The 18,280-nt window shown below is 44.3% G+C and overlaps 2 protein-coding genes across 3 annotated transcripts in view; one reads left to right on the forward strand and one right to left on the reverse strand.

Annotated features, from left to right (window-relative positions):
• Nucleotides 1-18,280, reverse strand: part of KIF13A (kinesin family member 13A) — an 818,528-nt gene that overhangs the window by 458,912 nt on the left and 341,336 nt on the right.
• LOC115475582 (thiopurine S-methyltransferase-like) overlaps nucleotides 1-18,280 on the forward strand; it is a 93,971-nt gene that overhangs the window by 59,379 nt on the left and 16,312 nt on the right. For both annotated transcript variants that reach the window (XM_030211424.1, XM_030211434.1), the window contains exons 5-6: nucleotides 1,065-1,117; nucleotides 11,193-11,264. In XM_030211424.1, the coding sequence (XP_030067284.1) occupies nucleotides 1,065-1,117; nucleotides 11,193-11,264 (125 nt within the window). The remainder of the gene's footprint in view (nucleotides 1-1,064; nucleotides 1,118-11,192; nucleotides 11,265-18,280) is intronic.

Below are 18,280 nucleotides of genomic sequence, written 5' to 3' on the forward strand. Positions count from 1 at the left end.
TTTCCAGAACGGTTCCTAAATCAAGCAAAAGCGTTTTCCAGGTATGGAGTGCCCACCATCAAATTTTATGCGGCCTGCAAGATTGTAGGAACTATACACAGAAAATGCCATTAACCAAAATGTTGGAGATTTTAAATTCTGCATTTCACAAATATTTTCATAGCTACTTTAGCAGTTTATTTCCATCATTTTTAGTTACATTTTCACTTATCACTGAAGGTCTGTGGAGCGCTCTGCATGTTCAGTTCTGACATTACATAATGTTGTGCCCCGCTAGGGACCGTACTGCAGTGGCGTAGCAAGGGGGGCGGGAGGGGCGGTCCGCCCCGGGTGTCAGCTCGGGGGGGGGGTGCTCCCTGCCAGCTTCCCCCCCCCCGGGTGCAGCACGATGACACCCCCACCCCGACCCAGTGCCTACCCTCCTTAGCTCCCTCCAACCAGCTGAGCACCCTACCTTTAAAGAAATTTCGGAAGCCGTGGAGAGGCGAAGTGCAGCACTTCGCACCTGCAAGTAAAAGAAGCGTGGATCATCATCGGGCCTTCCTTCACGCTGTCTGTCCCGCCCTCCGCTGATGCAACTTCCTATTTCCGCAAGGGCGGGACAGATAGCGTGAGGGAAGGCCCAATGACGATCCTCGCTTCTTTTACTTGCAGGCACAAGGCGCTGCGCCTCGCTTCTCCATGGCTTCCGAAATTTCTTTAAAGGTAGGGTGCTCAGCTGGTTGGAGGGGGCTGAGGAGGGTAGGCACTGGGTCGGGGGGGGGTGTTGATGCGCTGAGGGGGGTGTCATCGTGCTGCACCCGGGGGGGGGGGGTGCAACAGCGAACCGCCTCGGGTGGCAGCCCTCCTTGCTAAGCCACTGCCGTACTGACATTCGTGCTGCCCTCTAGATATAAAGGTCTTGCTTTAGAGTCTTGCTTCTACTCTAACAATTTGTAAGTAGGCTTCCTTATCTAAAGATGAATGTCTTCACTTATGTGCTACTCTTTTTAAAGAAACAGTAAAATGAAAACTATATCTTCATTTGAAATTTACCAAGCTCTGTCTCTTGCTGTTTATTGCAGAGTTTGTCTGGGAATATTTCACTCTACTGCTGCAGCATTTATGATATGTGCAGGTAAGCTTGAATAGTCTTTCTGAAATCTTATGACTGCCACAAAACATCAGGATTGTGACTTCTGTGTGGATTGTCTGATATCATAAAGCTTATGTTTTTGTTTCTGACTGCACACTAAATTTCAGCCTGAAGTCATATGTTCTCCTCCTCTTTACTTTCCTTCCTTACAAATCAAACTTTGATACAGCCAATAAAGTCTTAGTAAAAAATGCTGCATCAAGATACAAGTACAGTACCCAAAAACTGGGAAAGAGATAGTCCACCAGCTTCTTGCACTTAGTATAGTATCTGAAGCTTGTCCCTATCTCAACAGGAAGATTTCTAATCAATTTAATTTTCAAAATGAAATCCAGACAACCCTTCTTGATAATTACTAGGTTGCTGAGTTAGCTTCAAAGAGCCTGTTTAAAAGAGGCCCCTTAGATTCAAAACTATATAAAGAGGAAAGGTCCCACTGAACTTTCTTCTGAGAAGTTCTGAGAGAAGAGGACATTTCTCTGGTAAGTGAACGCTACTTTGCTTTGTGCTTTGGGAACTTAAAGATTGGAGTTTAAAGGAGGAATTGTAGGTTAGTGTTAGGCAAAATAAAAATATAAAAAGCACATTTTAACAACTAATCTCCATAGTCTTTTCCACTTAGTTTTAAAAGCCTTGTACCACAGCATTAACAGATAGAATCTAACAGGCACTGCAGGATCTAGTTTATTCTTCCCGCCCACCCCTAGGACAACTCTTCATTCATAGTCAGTTATTGTAATTAGGGTAACAAGCAAGGAGTGCTCTTACAGAGTTTTAAATACATTTCATTATCATCGAAGAAGGAAACACTAAATAAATCATACAATATACTATGAGGCATATTTTCAAAGCACTTAGCCTTCCAAAGTTCCATAGGTTTCTATGGAACTTTGGAAGGCTAAGTACTTTGAAAATATGCCTCTATATAAACTAAAAGACACTTTTATATTAGGCTAATATCCTTAATACTGTAGCAAGTTTTAAATTATTGAAAAACTCAAAAACACTAAGATGGAGTCAGCAGTCCAGCAGTGAGAGGGGTGCTATCCAGTCTTTTGCATTGAGTGTCACATATATGATTATCTCCCAGTTGGTGAGATGTCATATGTGTATGCCCAATGCAAAGAGCTCCTAGCTCTTAGAGAACGTGTCTCTTGAGGCTAGAGTAGCAGACTTGGTGGAGTTGAGGGAGACAGAGAGGTACGTAGAGGAGACCTACAGGGATGTTGTAGAGAAGTCCCACCTCCAGTCTGGTAGCCCTTGTGCTACCTTGGAGGAGGGAGGTCTCCTAGAAGGAGAGCATCACCCTGCCCACCAGGGGATGTACTATCCTCTCGCACCAAGGATATGTCTACAAGTGCTGCCCGGGAGGGAAAGGTTAGGACAGCTGTTGTAGTTGGTGATTCGATCATGAGGCGTATAGATAGCTGGGTGGCTGGTGGACGTGAGGATGGCCTGGTGACTTGCCTGCCTGGTGCGAAGGTGGCGGACCTCATGCATCACCTAGATAAGATTTTAGATAGTGCTGGGGAGGAGTCGGCTGTCTTGGTACATGTGGGTACCAATGACATAGGAAAATGTGGGAGAGAGGTTCTGGAAGCCAAATTTAGGCTCTTAGGTAGAAAGCTCAAATCCATATCCTCTAGGGTAGCATTTTCTGAAATGCTACCTGTTCCACACGCAGGGCTCAAGAGACAGGCAGAGCTCCGGAGTCTCAATGCTTGGATGAGACGATGGTGCAGGGAGGAGGGTTTTAGATTTGTTAGGAACCGGGCAACATTCTGTGGAAGGGGGAGCCTATTCCGAAAGGATGGGCTCCACCTTAACCAGGGTGGGACCAGGCTGCTGGCGTCGGCATTTAAAAAGGAGATATAGCAGCTTTTAAACTAGAAATGGGGGGAAGGCCGACAGTCGCTCAAAAGCGCATGGTTTGGGATAAGATATCTTGCAAGGATACCTCACAAACAGGGAAGATAGGGTTTCTGGATAGTGAGGTTGCACAACAGACCGTGGTAGGCCAGGTGCCCTTAAATACAACTAAAGATCCGACAAAAGATGGCAAATCAATAGTGTCAAGTACTAAGCATCATGCAAATAGGAATAACAAACATACTCTGAAATGTCTATATGCAAATGCTAAGAGTGTAAGAAATAAGATGGGAGAGTTGGAATATATTGCACTAAATTAAAAATTGGATATAATAGGCATTACTGAGACCTGGTGGAAGGAGGATAACCAGTGGGACACTGTCATACCGGGATACAAAGTATATCGTGGTGATAGGGTGGACCGGACTGGTGGAGGGGTAGCATTGTATATTAACGAGAACCTTGACTCGGATAGATTACAAATTTGGCAGGACACAAATCACACCTTTGAATCATTGTGGGTTGAAATTCCATGTATAAAATGGAAAAGGACGGTGATAGGAGTGCACTACCGTCCGCCTCGCCAGGATGAGCAGGTAGACACAGAAATTATAAAAGAAATCAGAGACGCAAACAAAATGGGCAATGTGATAATAATGGGTGACTTCAATTATCCAAATATAGACTGGGTAAATGTAACATCGGGACACGCTAGAGAGGTACAATTCCTTGAAATCAAGGACAGCTTTATGGAGCAGCTGGTGCAGGAGCCGACGAGAGAAGGAAAAATTTTAGACTTGGTCCTTAGTGGAGCGCATGATCTGGTGAGGGACATTATGGTACTGGGTCCACTTGATAACAGTGATCATAATATGATCAGTTTTGATATCAACCTTGAAGTAACTATACACAGGAAGTCAAATCAGGGGTGTAGCTAGACAACAGACTTTAGGTGGCCCTAGGCAAGAATTGGGTGGGCACCAAGTGTTGTCCCCCCCCCCCCCCCCCCCCAAAAAAAAAGATTATCTCAGCTGGTGGGAAAATGTTTCTTTCCACCTTGGCAGCAGGCATGCAGTGAAAACTGAGCATGCACAGGTGCCGTTGTCATGGAGAGTAGCGTTTTCATTAGCATCAGGGGAAAATCTTCAGCTGGCGGAGCTTGGGATTCCCACCAGTTACCACTAAACATGTGCTACTGTTGGGTGGGCCTGAGCCAAAAATGGGTGGGCCCTGGCCCACCCAAGCCCACCTGTGGCTATGCCACTGAGTCAAAAAAACTTAGGGGGGCAACTGAGAGGGTAAAAACTGTACAACGGGCATGGATGCTGTTCAAAAATACCTTCCTGGAGGCCCAGGCCAAACATATTCCGTGAATTAGAAAAGAAAGATGGAAATTCAAAAGACAGCCGGCGTGGTTGAAAAGTGAGGTGAAGGAAGCTATTAGGGCTAAAAGAAACGCCTTCAGAAAATGGAAGAAGGAACCGTCTGAAAATAACAAGAAGCAGCATAAGGAGTGTCAAAGCAAATGCAAGGCGCAGATAAAGAAGGCTAAGAGGGATTACGAAAAAAAGATAACATTAGAGGCAAAAAAACATAGCAAAAAATTTTTTTCTGTATATTAAAAGCAGGAAGCCGGCAAAAGAATCAGTTGGGCTGCTGGATGACCGAGGGGTAAAAGGGGCAATCAAGGAAGATAAAGACGTAGCAGAGAGATTGAATGAATTCTTTGCTTCGGTCTTCACTGAGGAAGATTTGGGTGGGATACCGATGTCGGAAATGGTATTTCAAGAGGACGAGTCGGAGAAACTTACTGACTTCACGGTAAACCTGGAGGACGTAATAGGGCAGTTCAGCAAACTGAAGAGCAGCAAATCTCCTGGACCGGATGGTATTCATCCTAGAGTACTGATAGAACTGAAAAATGAGCTTGCGGAGCTACTGCTAGTGATATGCAATTTATCCTTAAAATCGAGCGTGGTACCGGAAGATTGGAGGGTGGCCAATGTAATGCCGATTTTTAAAAAAGATTCCAGGGGAGATCCGGGAAATTATAGACCGGTGAGTCTGACATCGGTGCCAGGGAAAATGGTAGAGGCTATTATCAAAAACAAAATTACAGAGCACATCCAAGGACATGGATTACTGAGACCAAGTCAGCACGGCTTTTGTGTGGGGAAATCTTGCCTGACCAATTTACTTCAATTCTTTGAAGGCGTAAACAAACATGTGGACAAAGGGGAACCAGTTGATATTGTGTATCTGGATTTTCAAAAGGCGTTTGACAAGGTACCTCATGAAAGGCTACAGAGGAAATTGGAGAGTCATGGGATAGGAGGAAATGTCCTATTGTGGATTAAAAACTGGTTGAAGGATAGGAAACAGAGAGTGGGGTTAAATGGGCAGTATTCACAATGGAGAAGGGTAGTTAGTGGGGTTCCTCAGGGGTCTGTGCTAGGACTTCTGCTTTTTAATATATTTATAAATGATTTAGAGATGGGAGTAACCAGCGAGGTAATTAAATTTGCTGATGACACAAAGTTATTCAAAGTCGTTAACTCGCAACAGGATTGTGAAAAATTACAGAAGGACCTTACGAGACTGGGAGACTGGGCGGCTAAATAGCAGATGAAGTTTAATGTGAGCAAGTGCAAGGTGATGCATGTGGGAAAAAAGAACCCAAATTATAGCTACGTCATGCAAGGTTCCACATTAGGAGTTACGGACCAAGAAAGGGATCTGGGTGTCGTCATCGCTAATACACTGAAACTTTCTGCTCAGTGTGTTGCTGTGGCTAGGAAAGCGAATAGAATGTTGGGTATTACTAGGAAAGGTATGGAAAACAGGTGTGAGGATGTTATAATGCCGTTGTATCGCTCCATGGTGCAACCGCACCTTGAGTATTGTGTTCAATTCTGGTCGCCACATCTCAAGAAACATATAGTAGAATTGGAAAAGGTGCAGCGAAGGGCGACTAAAATTACTACTACTACTATTTAGCATTTCTATAGCGCTACAAGGCATACGCAGCGCTGCACAAACATAGAAGAAAGACAGTCCCTGCTCAAAGAGCTTACAATCTAATAGACAAAAAATAAATAAAGTAAGCAAATCAAATCAATTAATGTGAACGGGAAGGAAGAGAGGAGGGTAGGTGGAGGCGAGTGGTTACAAGTGGTTACGAGTCAAAAGCAATGTTAAAGAGGTGGGCTTTCAGTCTAGATTTAAAGGTGGCCAAGGATGGGGCAAGACGTAGGGGCTCAGGAAGTTTATTCCAGGCGTAGGGTGCAGCGAGACAGAAGGCGCGAAGTCTGGAGTTGGCAGTAGTGGAGAAGGGAACAGATAAGAAGGATTTATCCATGGAGCGGAGTGCACGGGAAGGGGTGTAGGGAAGGACGAGTGTGGAGAGATACTGGGGAGCAGCAGAGTGAGTACATTTATAGGTTAGTAGAAGAAGTTTGAACAGGATGCGAAAACGGATAGGGAGCCAGTGAAGGGTCTTGAGGAGAGGGGTAGTATGAGTAAAGCGACCCTGGCGGAAGATGAGACGGGCAGCAGAGTTTTGAACCGACTGGAGAGGGGAGAGGTGACTAAGTGGGAGGCCAGCAAGACGCAGATTGCAGTAGTCTAAACGAGAGGTGACAAGGGTGTGGATGAGGGTTTTGGTAGAGTGCTCAGAAAGAAAGGGGATAGCGGGATAGGACAACTTCCCTATGAAGAAAGACTAAGGAGGCTAGGGCTTTTCAGCTTGGAGAAGAGACGGCTGAGGGGAGACATGATAGAGGTATATAAAATAATGAGTGGAGTGGAACAGGTGTGAAGCGTCTGTTCACGCTTTCCAAAAATACTAGGACTAGGGGGCATGCGATGAAACTACAGTGTAGTAAATTTAAAACAAATCGGAGAAAATTTTTCTTCACCCAACGCATAATTAAACTCTGGAATTCGTTGCCGGAGAATGTTAGCTTAGCAGAGTTTAAAAAGGGGTTAGACGGTTTCCTAAAGGACAAGTCCATAAACCACTACTAAATGGACTTGGGAAAAATCCACAATTCCAGGAATAACATGTATAGAATGTTTGTACGTTTGGGAAGCTTGCCAGGTGCCCTTGGCCTGGATTGGCCGCTGTCATGGACAGGATGCTGGGCTCGATGGACCCTTGGTCTTTTCCCAGTGTGGCATTACTTATGTACTTATGTACTAAAGTCAGGTGGAGAGGCATTTTCGATAGAACATCTAAATCAGAATTTGAACGTTTTACAAAAACGTCCAAATTCTGAACAGGAAAGAAGGTCATTTTTGAAAAAGATAGACGTCTATCTTTTGTGTTCGAAAATGCTATGGCCGTTTTGTGATTTGGATGTCCTTTTTTTGGTCCATTTTTGAACAAAAAATGTCCAAATGCAAAACATCCAAAACAGAGGAGGAGTGGCTTAGTGGTTAGTGCAGCGGGCTTTGCTCCTGGCAACATGGGTTCAGTTCCCACTGCTGCTCCTTGTGACTTTGGGCAAGTCAAATGCCCAAGGGGCATTTTTGGATATGACATCTGTTTATTTATTAGGTCTGCCATCTCCATTTGGGCAGCGGAGCCATGGCCCTTTTACTATCCTGGACAGAATTGCATATCCCCTCTAAATACTTAATTACCCAACCTTATATCTGCTCATGACAGTTTTACACAGAGCAGCAGCAGGCTCCTTAATTAGAAAGAAACCCAGTATTCAGTAAACATAATGGTATAGACTGGGCACTGACAAGCTCCATAATCAGAAGGACTCACTGGGATATAAGAAGATAGTTTATTACAATCTCACCAATAGCGGTACAGGCAAATCAGGCATTCATATGGTGGAACAGCTCTTCACAACACGACTACAGCCCTCTGGAGTCTTCTGAAGTCTTCTGATCTAATACCTTTCTGACTCCCCCTTTTATACCATTTTGGCCCTATTGATTCCAGTGGACCCTAGCTTTGTCACCAGGGCTCTTGGCCCTTATCAGTTGATAAGAAATGACTTCATCTTATTCTCAAGCTCTAAGTATAAACAAGATATGTTTAGAGCGCATCTTATGAGATGACTTCACAGGTCATCTTGCTCTCCTCAGCTCCCCCTCCCTCTACTTGCATCTGACCCTCTACTATCTTTCATTTTAATCAAAACATCCTAGCTCATGACTTCTTGCAGGTGCCAGTCTCAGGATTGTGGACAAGAGCAAATGCCCCCTCCCTTGCCAGCTGTCAATTACCTCATTTCAGCACTTGCCACGGTGAAATGTAATTGTGTCAAAGGTGATCTCTGATTCTTAAAGGCCTAGCTCTTTAGCCTGAGCCATTGGCCTGTATTTTACTGAGAGCAAGGGCTAGCATATTTCTACACATCTAAGTCTGAATATGGACGTTTTTTGTAAAGCGTCCAAAATCAGAACAGGAAAGGTCATTTTCTACAAAAAAAAAGTCTGTCTTTTCCTTTTGAAAATGCTGCTTGGAAAAATGTTTTGTGATTTGGATGTTTTATTTTTTGGTCCATTTTCAAACAAATACATCCAAATGCAAAACATACAAAATACACAAGAAAATCCACAATAAAGTGAAACCATTCACATGTTCTAAGTGTGGTAAAAGCTTTGGTTGTAATGTAAATCTCAAAGTGCATCAGAAAGTCCACACTGGGAGAGAAACCATTTGAATGTATAGAGTCTGGTAAAAGCTTTGGTCAGAAGGTAAATCTCACAATGCACCAGAGATTACACAAAGGAGTGAAACCATTTACATGTCTTGAGTGTGGTAAAAGCTTTGGTTGGAAAGAAAGCCTCACATGGCATCAGAGAATCCACACAGGGATGAAACCATTTACATGCACTGAGGAGGTAAAAGCTTCAGTTGCATTGGGACAGGTAATTAGGGAATGTACACTCTTGCTATGAAGTATGGAAAATAGCACTCTGGTATTTAGATATATGTAATGAGACCTCCTTTTCATCTATAGATATGAATTCAAAGCCCATATCTAATGATAAACAATAGACTCAAGGCTCAGATGTTACAAAAAAAATAGAAAGCTTGGCATCAGGTAGAATAGTGGAAAAGTGACATCCCAGGAAAGCAATAGGGCATCCATGGAGGCAGTGCAGTGGATTTTATAAAATGCTCCCAGGTACACATCTCACCATTGCTCCCTTACCTTGTCTGCTGAATCCCCCAAAACCCACTATCCCCAACTGTACACCACTACCATAGTCCTTACAAGTGAAGGGAGAACCAATATGTGGGTACAGTGGGTTTCTGGTGAGTTTTGGAGGATTCACAGTTTTCTCCACAAGTGTAACAAGTAGGGGGAGATAGAATCCTGGGTCCACCTGTCTACAGTGCACTGCACCACTACTAGACTACTCCAGGGACCTGCATGCTATTCTAATGGACCTGAGTATAACATCTGAGGCTGGCATAGAGGCTGGCAAGTAATATTTTTAATCACATTTTTTGGGGTGGGAGGGGGATAGTGACCACTGAGGGAGTAAGGGGAGGTGATCCCTGATTCCCTCCAGTGGTCATCTGGTCATTTGGGATACCTCTTGTGTGGAGTGGAGGAGTAGCCTAGTGGTTAGTTCAGCAGACCTTGATCCTGGGGAAATGGGTTCAATTCTTACTACAGCTATTTGTTATAAAAACAGGTTTAGCTCCAAATGTCTAAGTTTTAGTCTTGGACGTTTTTGTTTTGTTCCATTATGGCTGAAAGACGTCTAAGTCTTAGGAATGCCCAAGTCCCGCCTTGAACACACCCCTGGCATGCCCCCTTGAGATTTAGACGTCCTTCTGACTTTTGGGTCCGGTGTGAGGAAGGGAGTGGGGGCAGTTTCATTAACGGTTTTGGTTTCTGCTGAAACAAAGTGGCCAATTTCAGTCGCAGATTTGGTTTCAGTCAGGCTCTATTCTCTTTTTCAGTTCTGTATAATACTTGATATAAACTACCCTCCACTTCCACTCTCAATATTTTGTTTCTGTCTTTATGCCAACATATTTACTCCAGTATATATACTGGAAAGCTCACTGGAGGAGGAGGAGGCGGTGGCTAAAGAAAATCAAATAATGAAATGCACACAGAGAATCACATTTATCCAATCTGCATCCTATTCCTTCTGTTATGGAAGTGAGCTTCTACTGGCTGACCAGCAAGAAAGAGATCTCTGGATATTAAACAGGCATTAGACACAAATGAACAAAGCATAGTAACCCGAGACCTAAGAGGGAGTAACCAGAAAAAGTCAAACTAAAAATGGGGAAAAAAATCCGAGGAAAGAAATACATAAAGCTTTTTCTAGGACCAGAGGAAGATATTTAATATCTTTGTTCGCCATCTCTGTAGAAGATACTTACACTTTAGGTTGCTACTCTCAGAAGAAAAGAAGAAACATGTTCCTGGTAAAGGGATATGTACTGATGGCCAACCTTCTCTTAGTGATTTGAATCACTGTATTAATTTCATTAGACCCATAAGGGGAAATTTGGACACCTGATAATTTCCTTTCCTTGAATCCTGCCAGACCAGTCAAGATGAATGGATTCTCGACTGGTCTGGCATGGAAGATAAGGAAGGGGAAATTTCCTTTCCTTGAGATACCTGTTAATTTCCTTTCCTTGAATCCTGCCAGACTAGTCCAGAATTCACTCATCTGGACTACTCTGGCATGACTGATAAGGAACTTTTACCATGTAGATATTTTAACTGGATTTATAGGAAAACTCAGATTTCTTCATGTTCAAGTGTACAGCGCTGCGTACGTCTAGTAACGCTATAGAAATGATAAGTAGTAGTAGTTGGTGTAGCTGGGTTTTAAAAATGGTTTGAACAAATTTCTGGAGGTAAAGTCCATGCATTTGTTTATACTTGATATTTTACTATCGTTCTGCTGTTAACAAAATTGTAAGTTTTATGTTAAAGCTGCTGTACACCACCTTGGGTGAATCTCTTCATAAAGGCAGTTAATAAAGCCCAATAAATTAATTTAATAAATAAACTATTACTAAGGTAGTCCTGGGGTTAAGTAGCATGTTTTCTTGTTACTTTTTGCAATTCTGCTGGGTACTTGTGACCTGGATTGGACACTGTTGGAAACAGGATGCTGAGCTAGATGGATCTTTGGTCTGACCCAGTATGGCTATTCTTATGTTAACAATTTTTATTCCTTGCAGAGTTGCAGACAAGTTTGATTGTATCTGGGATAGAGGAGCACTGGTAGCTATTAACCCATGTGACAGAGAACGGTTAGTAATTTTCTTTCAGTTAATAATTATTGTAGACTTCCAATTATATATTGCCACAGAACAAACCATATTTTGGGGGTCCTCTCCCCCACTTACTGTTGCACAAATCCACATATTTAAATCCCAAAGCAGGCTCACGTACAGTGGTAGATTGTGGCCAAAATGCATGAGAACCCTAACCCCCTAGTTCCTTCACTCCCATCAGTTTCCCTTTCCCTCCTCCTCCTCCCCACCTAACCTTGATACTGCAGCTTCTGTTGCTCCCTGTCCTCCCTGCAACCCATACCACACAACCTTGGCCTGCAATTGATGAAAACAAATTGCAAGAGTAGTATATCGCCTCTGAGTCTGCCCTCTTAAAAGGCGCAGGGTCTCATGGACTGGCAGCTATTCCTATACTATTGGCCTGCCAACCTCTGCACCTATATGCTTAAATTGTTTATTGATTTTACAAACAATAACCATAAGAGTGAAGAAAATGTGATAAATCAACTCAAAGCAAGGCAAGCCATATCACAGCAATACATATAGTAAAGAAGGGTTTTTGGTTCATATTTCCCCTCTCCCACACATTTATACCTCAACATATGCAGCAAACCCTCTCCCACCCCTCCCAGCACTCCTTCATTCACTTCCCTCCCCCCCCCCCCAACCAAAGAAAAACCCCACAACAAGGGAATGGAAGTGACCAGACCCAAGAATTACAACATATTTAAAAAGAAAGTCCGAGTCCTACCTCTGTACCTTTAAGAAGGCAGATTCAGAGGGGATGTACTGCCACATTTTGTTTACCTCATCAGGTCTATCAGGGGTGCCTGATCCCCCAGTCCATGTATAGTTTTTCATAGAGAGAATAAAAAAAATAGAAACAACTAGCTTTTGAAGAGGGAATAATGTATTTCTTAGGTCAAAGTCATTTTTATAACAGAGAGAATCCACACTTTTATGACATTTTGTTGAACAGTCCTTTAGACACACACATTCTTCCCCATTATATATTTGCAATATTTCCTTTCATTTGGGAACAGTCATCCAAAGAGCTGGCTGCCACAAGATCACAGGGTTACCAGACATTTATGACTTAAATTTACATAGCCCGCTATACAATGTAGGGAAATTCAGGAGAAGAACAGAGATGTACATTCCGTGACAATTTTCAATTATGAAAACATCTGATGCAAAATATTTTTTATTGTTTATGTGAAAAGTAATTTTACAAAATAAAAATACAGATAGCAGACATTTGTACAGTGGGATATAGGCTATGACAATGTATTATCATCATAGGGGTCAATATTCAAAGAGATTTAACTGGGCTGGAGACTCCTGGCCTGTTATTGTTAGTGTGGGCCATACGATGGATGTCCCCTCTAACAGCCTGTGCCGACACCGGCTATTTTGTGGTTGGTCTGGGGGTGGAGTTGGCACTTAATGCAGTTAAATACCAATATTCAGCACTTAACCACCTACATTAATTTATTTCTTTATTTTATTTATTAGGATTTATTTACTGCCTTTTTGAAGGAATTCAATCAAGGCGGTGTACAATAAGAATAGATCAAGCATGAGCAATAGGTAATTACAGCAGTAAGAATATTCAAATAACAATACAAAGTATGGCATTGTATACTACTTACAATGTCAACACAATATATAATAGAACATTTTAATTGATAGTGAAGGGTAAAGCAAAGATGGTAAGAGAGTAAAAAGAGTTAGAAAGTAAGGTGACTAATTTAAAGAAAGTCGCACATGAGGTCAGAGAGATGGTTAAATATCTCAACTAGGGTAGGAGTGGATAAACATGTCCTGCTGCAGTATGTGCAGCCTGTGTCACTCGTATGTGTGAGTGAGACTAACAAGTTAGTTACTTCTTCCATTAAAGGCCTGGCTGAAGAGTCTTCACCTGTTTCCTGAAGTAGAGATAGTCTTGTGTTAAGCGGAGCCTTTCAGGCAGTGCATGCCAGAGTGTGGGGGCTACTCCGGAGAAGGCTCGCTTGCGGGTATCACATCGTGTAATGAGAATGAAGTGGATAGAGCACCGTTCACGGAAGAGAGTGTGTATCAACAACTTGAAAAGCTAAAGGTGGACAAAGCCATGGGACCGGATGGGATCCACCCCAGGATATTGAGGGAGCTCAGAGAGGTTTTGGCGGGTCCTCTTAAAGATTTGTTTAATATATCCTTGCAGACGGGAGAGGTTCCGAGGGATTGGAGAACGGTGGATGTGGTCCCTCTTCACAAAAGTGGTGATAGGGAAGAAGCTGGAAACTACAGGCTGGTAAGCCTCACTTCGGATATTGGAAAAGTAATGGAAGCGATGTTGAAGGAAAGGATAGTGAATTTCCTGGAAGCCAATAAGTTGCAAGATCCGAGACAACATGGTTTTACCAAAGGGAAATCATGCCAAATGAATCTCATTGAATTCTTTGAATGGGTGACAGGAGAATTGAATCAGGGACGAGCTATGGACGTAATCTACTTAGATTTCAGCAAAGCTTTTGACACGGTTCCCCACAGGAGGCTCTTAAATAAACTGGATGGGCTGAAGATAGGACCCGAAGTGGTGAACTGGATTAGGAACTGGTTGACAGACAGAGAGACAGACAGACGCCAGAGGGTGGTGGTTAATGGAATTCACTCGGAGGAGGGAAAGGTGAGTAGTGGGGTGCCTTAGGGATCAGTGCTGGGGCCGATTCTGTTCAATATATTTGTGAGTGACATTGCCGAAGAGCTAGAAGGTAAAGTTTGCCTATTTGCGGATGATACTAAGATCTGTAACAGAGTGGACACCCGGGAGGGAGTGGAAAACATGAAAAAGGATCTGAGGAAGCTAGAAGAATGGTCTAAGGTTTGGCAATTAAAATTCAATGCGAAGAAATGCAAAGTGATGCACTTAGGGAATAGAAATCCACGGGAGACGTATGTGTTAGACGGGGAGAGTCTGATAGGTACGGACGGGGAGAGGGATCTTGGGGTGATAGTATCTGAGGATTTGAAGGTGACGAAACAGTGTGACAAGGCGGTGGCCGTAGCTAGAAGGTTGTTAGGCTATATAGAGAGAGGTGTGACCAGCAGAAGAAAGGGAGTGTTGATGCACCTGTACAAGTCGTTGGTGAGGCCCCACCTGGAGTATTGTGTTCAGTTTTGGAGGCCGTATCTTGCTAAGGATGTAAAAAGAATTAAAGCGGTGCAAAGAAAAGCTACGAGAATGGTATGGGATTTGCGTTACAAGACGTATGAGGAGAGACTTGCTGAACTAAACATGTATACTCTGGAAGAAAGGAGAAACAGGGGTGATATGATACAGACATTCAAATATTTGAAAGGTATTAATCCGCAAACAAACCTTTTCCGGAGATGCGAAGGCGGTAGAACGAGAGGACATGAAATGAGTTTGAAGGGGAGCAGACTCAAGAAAAATGTCAGGAAGTATTTTTTCACGGAGAGAGTAGTGGATGCTTGGAATGCCCTCCCGCGGGAGGTGGTGGAAATGAAAACGGTAACGGAATTCAAACATGCGTGGGATAAGCATAAAGGAATCCTGTGCAGAAGGAATGGATCCTTAGGAGCTTAGTCGAGATCGGGTGGCAGAGCCGGTGGTGGGAGGCGGGGCTGGTGGTTGGGAGGCCGGAATAGTGCTGGGCAGACATACAGTCTGTGCGAGAGCCGGTGGTTGGGAGGCGGGGATAGTCCTGGGCAGACTTATACGGTCTGTGCCAGAGCCGGTGGTGGGAGGCAGGGATAGTGCTGGGCATACTTATATGGTCTGTGCCAGAGCCAGTGGTGGGAGGCGGGGCTGGTGGTTGGGAGGCGGGGATAGTGCTGGGCAGACTTATATGGTTTGTGCCAGAGCCGGTGGTTGGGAAGCGGGGCTGGTGGTTGGGAGGTGGGGATAGTGCTGGGCAGACTTATACGGTCTGTGCCCTGAAGAGCACAGGTACAAATCAAAGTAGGGTATACACAAAAAGTAGCACATATGAGTTATCTTGTTGGGCAAACTGGATGGACCGTGCAGGTCTTTTTCTGCCGTCATCTACTATGTTACTATGTCTTTTGGAGAGGGTGTGGGTAGTGATATTCCTTGAGAGGACCTTAGTGTCCTTGGCGGTGTGTAGAGGATCATCCTATAACTCAAGTACTTGGGGTCATTTCCTTTAAGGACCTTGAAGATCAGACATAGAGTTTTAAATTTAGCTCTGTATTGTACTGGTAGCCAATGAAGTTTTTGCAAAAATGGTGTGATGTCCTGCACACAGGACGTCAGACGCACGCACATAAACAGATTAAAACTTGATCAGATGATTCATCCACACCGCGAGCGGCCGAGAAAAGGACTTTGGCTGGCGGGGGTTGGGGTTCCCCGCCAGCACAGGTACGTGGCGGGGGAGGGTTGGCGGCGTAAAGGGGGGTTCGAGCAGGTCGCGACAGGGGGGTCCAGGGGTCAGGAACTCGGAGGGGGGGGTCTGGAAATCGGAGGGAGGGAGGGATTCTTCTGATATCGCGTTACCTGTGCTGGCGGAGCTATTACAAAGCCTACGAACACTTCAAAGCTTCATGGCTTCACTTCCAAGCTGGCATGGAGTCAGCTTCAGAACGCTGGAGGTGTGAATTATTATGTTAGAAGATATTTATATCTACATATAGGAACTTTTCAAATAAATTAAAAAGCTGTCAAATAAGTTTAAAAAATCTTTTGTCCTCCACCTTTTAAGGCACTGCCTATCCAACTGGAACAGCTTTTGACTTATTTTTTAATTTATAGAAGTCTTTATTGAGCGTTAAGAACATAACACAGAACATAATTAACACGGCGCGTTACATCGTATTCCAAGTGAGCCAAACACCAGTATGAATAACAATCAGAGGGTACCTAGATTGTCATTGGTCCCACCATGACCACAGTATGTACTTCATATTTTTGTACCAATTTTTATTACCCTCCCCTCCCTCCCCTCCTCTATACCTACCCCACTACTAGCTTTTGACTTTTTACAGATGGACCAGGCATAGGCAATCCATTATTTCTAGTAATATTTTACTGTTGCTTTCAATAGTGTTTGCTATTGTTTTGAGTGAACTAGTGACTCCGCCTACTGGCTTCAACCCATATAATAGGCTAGATAGCCTCATACTGTCTCCTGTTCTCAATCTAACCTCCTTGGTGCAGTAGCGTATTGGCCAGAATGGAGCAGGAAGTTCATCCAGCAGTAGTGTGATAACAGCAAGAAGCTGTTTCATTGCAAGAGGAGTCTCTTCCTCTGCCTGGAATATTGCAGGAGGGGTCTCTTCCTCTGTCAAGAATCCAGACTGAGATATTTTTTTCACCATTAAGACCTACAGTTTTTACTTTGGAAGAGATATAGAAAATTATTGTGGCATTAGGTCAAGCGATTACTACCCATACTTTTGACCATGCCAGAATTGTAGGATTAGGCCAAAGAGTGGACTCCCAGGAATCACAAGTTATCTGTTGCACAGAATACTATTCCAGTTTTAGATACTGAATGTAAATCTCTGACTACTCTTTCAACTTCAAAGATACACATTTCCAAAAGCTGACATATTCCAATTAATAAATTAATTAATAAATTCTGAATAAAATACTTTTTTCTACCTTTGTTGTCTGATCATTTAGTTTTTCTGTTCGCTTTGGTCCCAGTGTCTTCTTTTTTTATGGTGTCTCCTTTCCATTTGATATTTTTGCACTCACCATGTCCACCATCCTCCTGTGTCCTTATGCATTCTGTCTACCATCTGTGGCACCCTGTCCCTATCCTTCCTCCAGTTGCAGCATCTGCCCTCAAAGCGTTCCGATCCAGTCCTTAAATTCAGCAGTTCCCCTCCAACCATATTCAGCATTTCTCCTCACTCCCCTCCCCTCCATTTACATTTACTTCCTCTGTCTTCCCTGCCCTCCCCTCCATCCATGTCCAGCATTTCTTCTCTCTTCCCTGCCCTCCACTCCATCCATGTCCAGATTTCTCCTCTCTTCCCTCCCCTCCATCCATGTTCCATGTGGATATCCTTCCTGTCTTCCCTGCCCTCCATCCATCCATGCCCAGCAACTCTCCTCTCCCCTCCCCTCCATCCATCCATCCATGTCCAGCAACTCTTCTCTCTCCCCTGCCCTCCCCTCCCTGCATTCATCCATGTCCAGCAATTCTCCTCCCTCCCCTGCCCTCCATCCATATCGAGCAAATCGCCTCTCTCCCCTAGCCCCTCCATCCATCCATCTAGCAAATCTCCTCTCTCCCATGGCCCCTCCATCCTTCCATATCCAGCAATTTTCCTCTCTCCCCTGCCCTCCCCTACATGTCCAGTGATTTCTCTTCTCGCCCCTGTCCTCCCCTCCCATCCATGTCCAGCGATTGTCCTCTGCCCCTGTCCTCCCCTCCATACCCAGTGATTTCTCCTCTCTCCCCTGTCCTACCCTCCCATCCATGTCCAGCAATTCTCCTCTGCCCTCCCCTCCCTCCCATCCATCCATGTCCAACGATTCTCCTTTGCCCCTGCCTTGTGCTCCCCTCCTATCTATGTCCGGTGACTTGCCCCAGCCCCCCTTTCAGCCCCCCAGTTCGCGATGTAACCCAGTCCCACCTGCCTGTTCTCAGCTCCCCGACAGCCCACATTCTGTTCCTGCCACAGCAGCTCTGAGTTTAAAACCTGTTATTTTAAAGTCGCAGCGGCAGCTCGCCTTCAGCCTTTCCTTTCCCACTCAATGTCCCGCCCTCGCAGAAACAGGAAATACCTCATCAGAGGAAGGCGGTGACACTGAATGAGAAGGGAAAGACTGGACTTGAGCTGCCGCTGCGATTTAAAATAACAGCTTTAAACTCAGGGCGGCCGTGTCGGGAATGGAATGGAAGGTATGTCGGGGAGTTGAGGGCGGGCTCAGCTGGGGAGCAGGAGGCGGAGGCGGAAAATGCAATTTGGAGGAGAAAGCAGGCGGGGAAGGTCACAGCTGGGCTGGGGAGGCTTAGCCTCCCCAAGCCTCTTATATGGGGCGCCTATGC

This window comes from Microcaecilia unicolor, chromosome 1 (genome assembly GCF_901765095.1).
Source record: "Microcaecilia unicolor chromosome 1, aMicUni1.1, whole genome shotgun sequence".
Lineage (NCBI taxonomy): Eukaryota > Metazoa > Chordata > Amphibia > Gymnophiona > Siphonopidae > Microcaecilia > Microcaecilia unicolor.